A 5,000-nucleotide genomic window follows, 5' to 3' on the forward strand; every position below is an offset into this window, starting at 1 on the left:
TACTTTACTTATAGTCATGTATATACATTACATATATATAAACAAAATAAAATATGGATTTTAATTTCATTATCCTTCTGTCCACCCTCTGTTCATAGTCAAAATATCATAAAAATAAATCTTCAATGATTTGTCATTATTCAAGATAACATTTTGAATAAGAAATTCTAAGAAATGAAATCCCCTCCGATAAGTCCATGACATTTCATATTCATTATTTCTGTCAACAGGCACTGCATAATATTAGTATTTAAAAAATTCTTCAGAGATGATACTTACATTCCTACTAACCTTCATCACACGTGTCAGCTTTTTTCATTCTGTTTGATCTTATCTTTTACATTCAAACCCAGTTTTGCTTGAAATTTAAAATGTCCAGAAAAGTTATTACACTTTTCAATCTCTATATACGCAATAAAATCAAACTATTCACTTTCATTACATCAAATACGATTATATATATGATACTGGTTCACATTTAGTATCATCTTTACCTTTAATGTATTGTTACAAACGAGAATCAGGTTAAATTTCTCAAGAATTTCAGTTTACTTTTGATCTCTTCGCGCGTTTGATGCATACCTTCTCCAAACTCCGGTTGCATCCTTTAGCTGTGCTCTTAGCACTGGGTCTGTCACCGAAGCAAACTGGAGAGAGCCTAGTACCCTCTCCTGTTCGTGTCTTGATATCCTTTCGGAATCTAGAAGTCTCTTGACAGAACCCGCTATCTCCTTCCTTTTCTTCGCCGGGATGGAGAAACGGTGTGACATTAGGTCCCAGTGGATTCCCAGCCACTGGAACTTTTGAGATGGAGAAAGTCGAGACTTTTTTCTGTTGATCTTGAAGCCTAGATACTCTAGGAACTGGATCACTTGACTGGAAGCTTGCAAGCATTCTGTCTCGGATGCTGCCCACACCAGCCAGTCGTCCAGGTAGGCTACTACCTGAATTCCCTTTAGGCGTAATTGTTTGAGAGCTACGCTCGCCAGCTTCGTGAAAATCCTTGTGGCTATATTTAGCCCGAATGGCATGGCTTTGAAGGCATATAGTCTTCGTAGTAGCTTGAACCCTAGGTAGGGGGAGAGTCGACGGTTGATTGGAACTTGCCAATAGGCGTCTGACAAGTCTATGGAAACGGAATATGCCCTCTTGGGCAGTAAGGTCCTTATGTGTTGCAGTGTTAGCATCTTCAATTTGCAATTCACTATGAACTTGTTGAGTGGCGACAAGTCCGGAATGACTCTGAGCTTTTCCGAGTCTTTCTTGGGAACACAAAACAGCCTCCCTTGGAATTTGATGGACTTCACCCTTCAGATCACATTTTTCTCCAACAGTTCTTGAACGTGCTCCTCAAGAACGGGGGTGGAGTGTTGGAAAACCGAGGGCACGGGGGTGGAGTGCTGTACCAGCTCCAGCCCAGTCCGTTCTTGAGTAGGCTGTGGGCCCAGGGATCGAAGGTCTACCGATCCCGAAAATTCTGAAGTCTCCCTCCTACCGGCATCATCTCACTTGGACTGCCGTCCTGAGGTCTTGCCTCCCCGACCGCGACCACCCCTGAATTCCCTTCCCCTTGAGGGGCGCCTAGACGAGCCTCTGGCTGCTCCTCTAGGCTTTGCTTGAAAGGAAGTAGACTGCCCTTCGAACGTTGGGGTGAACACCGTGGACTGTGTCGACACGGCCTGGGGTCCCAGTGGAAAGTGGTCGGGGTTTGTGCCACCATCTGGGGCACTGAAGGCATCGGCAAATGCTGTTGTTGTTACTGTTCAACTGGCTTGGCTGACTGAGACGGTAGCCTAGGCCTTTTAGTCTTCCTCTTCGGTTAGGGACCCTCATCCGGGGAAGACTTTCTCTTGATAGACAGGCCCCACTTTTGGAGAAGATTTCTATTCTCCGTGGCGGCCTTATCCACAACTTCTTTGACCAATTCGCTAGGGAAAAGGTCTTTGCCCCAAATGTTGGAGGAGATTAGTTTCCTTGGCTCGTGCCTCACCGTAGCCGAGGTGAACACGAACTCCCTACAAGCTCTCCTCGCCCTGACGAAGTTGTAAAGATCCTTCGCCACTGTGGCCAGATGAATCTTGGCCACTACCATGAACATTTCTTGGACCTTAGGATCACTTGCCATCGTCTCAAGAGTGGTCTGAAGAGACATTGAGGAAGCCAGTCTTTCTTTTGTCTCGAGCTCTCTCCGCAAAAGAAAGTCAGACAGCTTAGGGAGGTTCTCACCGAACTGACGTCCGGCAATATCAGCCTCCAACTTCCCGACTGAGAAGGTAAGATGGACGTCCTTCCAGTCCTTGTGGTCCATGGGTAGGGCCAGCGACAAGGATTTACACTCCTCCAGGGAGGGGCAAGGCTTGCCAGCCTCGACTGCTTTCAATACAGCCGCAAACCCTTTCTGCAAAAAGGGGAAGGCTCTAGCAGGAGAGAACACAAAGGAAGGGAGCTTCTTACTCAATGCAGTAACTTTTGAGTTTGTGAAACCCCTCTCTTTCATCGAAGATGAAAGCAAAGCTTGAGCCTTAGCATGGTCCATCACTATGAACTCCTTCGGCTCTTTCTCCTCCTTTGAAGCTGGTTCCTTCCTCAACTCGACATAACAGTCCGGATATGACCCTTTGCTGGGCCAGAATTCCACTTCCTCAAGGGGAACTGAACCCAGCTTATCCGACATGACGATCTTTCCAGTCGTCATCGGCACGTGCTCAGCATATCTCCATGGGTTAGCATCTGAGCACAAGGGAAGGTCTTTCACATTGAGCCTTTTCTGGGGCCCACGTGATGCTGCAATCTTCTGCATCCGCAGTTCCATTGCAGCCGCCTTCTCCATATTCTCTTTCTGCATTTGTTGGATCATTCCAACAATGGAGGAGAGGGCCTGTCCCAGCTCTACTGGGAGAGCGGACGATGTTGAGTGAATAGTTTCAGGGATCAGAATCGGAGCAGCCGACACCTCGTTGGCTTCTTCCTCTACGATGTCTGGGGCTTGATCTTCATCCTGGCCTCCTGCCAGGAGGTCTTCCTCCAGACGCTCAGACACGTCTGACATCCTGTCGTCCAACTGGATGTCTTGCACGGCGACCGCCACTTCAGCATCCACCTGGATCTGAACTAGGGGGATCTCCTCTTGAGGCTGGGGAATCACTGCATCAGCTGATGCCCTAGGGAAAAGGTAAGCCCTCATCTTCTCACTTGGAAGATAAGGTGCAGAGGTGTTCTTCTGGAAGCCCCTTACCCAGGTGCGAAGCTTCCCCCTTGCTTTATCCCTTGATTCCGCTGTCCTAGGGGAATCAAAAGCTTCAGTAATCAGGTTAGAGCACACGGTACATACCTGGGGGTCCCAATACCGGAGATCACCCTTGGAGACAGCGCATGCTGCGTGCCTCCTACATAATCCATGTCCGCAGAGGTTCTTACTGCGGACGTTGCAGAAAGCACTTCCGCACTTCGGACGTACCTCCTGCAAAGAGAAGAAAATTTCCATGAGTATCAAGTGAACTATGTATCACTGGATATGCACAGTTTAGCATAACAATTCAGAAAGGAAAGACACACACTTGTGTTTCCTTCACAACCAATTGCTGCAGCCTTCCAGATAATAAAATCGCATGGTTAATCTCTTTTAGAATAACCAATGAAAAGTTTCCAGAGGAAACAGGTGGAGCTCACACCTAAGCAATGATTTTAAAATCCTGGATCATAGACAAGAAAGAACTCACTTTCTTATCTGTAAGGCAACAGCAATGGGATGTGCAAGACAACACAAAAGTGTTAGAACACACAGTGCTGTACCAAAACTTATACTATAGTTTTCTTCTTACAGTATATGTTATACTGAAGAATATTGGTACAGTATAGAAGGTTATGCCGGCCGGCACACACCATAACTAGCTTTAAAGTATACTACTTAACAGCTATAAGGCGGCAGAACGCTGGTTCAAATGCATGTGCCGGCCGGCAACAGCCCATGCCGGCCACACTCCTGCGACCGGCAGACAAGGGCTGACATTAGCCGGCCGGCAAAGGTACACAACCGATGCCAGCCAGCAGCAAAAGAACCAGAAGACTATGACTGCCCGACTGCCGGCCTATGAGGCCGGCAGCCGGGTCGGGTAGAGCACTAGAAGAAAACAGAATGGATGCCGGGATAAGAGCGTAAACAACCTCCAAGCCCGGCAATCCGAAAGAGTGCAAATAAGGAAGGGGAGAATCTAATTCAGGCTTCCTGACCAATGCCGTCTGACTCACAGGCAGGCATGGATGAGGGACCAAGGGAGGTCCGGGCCGCACTCAAGCAGAAGACCCTTGCCGGCTGGCAGATTCTGCCGGCCGGCAGAATCTGCCGGCCGGCAAAGGACTGAGTCAATTCCACATCCTAACCTATCCTAGGTCCAGATGTAGAATGACGTACAGTACTGTAATGGCCAGGCCAATACGGAGATAGAGGGGGAAGGGACAAAAGAGGGGTCCTACCAACCTTGCTTTAGTGAAGGATCACCCACAGCCAAGGAAACTCATCTTAGCCTAAGGGAGATCCAAGGAGGGAGGCCAGCAATACTTGCCAGCTCCAAAGAACCAAAGCAAGGAAGGTGTTGCTACTCCCAGGGAAAGAATCTTATCCTCCCACCGAGAACAGCAACACGGACTAATCTGCTGGATCACAAAAGAAGGAATCATCTCGTACAGAAACCTTCGGTAGTGACCTAAGGAGGCTAAGCCTCCTATGTCTGTGTAAGGCCAGCAAGGGAGACTCTACCCCAAGCCAGACGAACACAGACTCAGACTAAAAACTCTGTTGTTCTGTCCCACTCTGAAACCAGACTTACTTGAACAGGAAGGTACAGTAACACCCCAGTATAGTTTTATCGAAAGTTAATTCAGATAAACCACTTAGGGATAAGCCCAAGGCTTAAACAGAGGGAAAGGGATTGCATACCTTCTCCGAAGAAAAGAAAGCAACCGGGGAGTATGAGAAAGTATACTAAGGCTCCATAAGCAAC

The 5,000-nt window shown here is 47.7% G+C and overlaps 1 protein-coding gene across 1 annotated transcript in view; it reads right to left on the bottom strand.

Annotated features, from left to right (window-relative positions):
• The window catches only part of LOC137626522 (uncharacterized), a gene marked incomplete at its 3' end in the record, with an annotated part of 185,572 nt that extends 183,447 nt beyond the window's left edge, over nt 1-2,125 (bottom strand). Inside the window, exon 1 of the mRNA XM_068357565.1 lies at nt 1,991-2,125. Within this exon, the coding sequence (XP_068213666.1) occupies nt 1,991-2,125 (135 nt within the window). The remainder of the gene's footprint in view (nt 1-1,990) is intronic.
• Nucleotides 2,126-5,000: the final 2,875 nt, after the last annotated feature.

Source organism: Palaemon carinicauda, chromosome 34 (assembly GCF_036898095.1).
Source record: "Palaemon carinicauda isolate YSFRI2023 chromosome 34, ASM3689809v2, whole genome shotgun sequence".
In the NCBI taxonomy this organism is placed as follows: domain Eukaryota; kingdom Metazoa; phylum Arthropoda; class Malacostraca; order Decapoda; family Palaemonidae; genus Palaemon; species Palaemon carinicauda.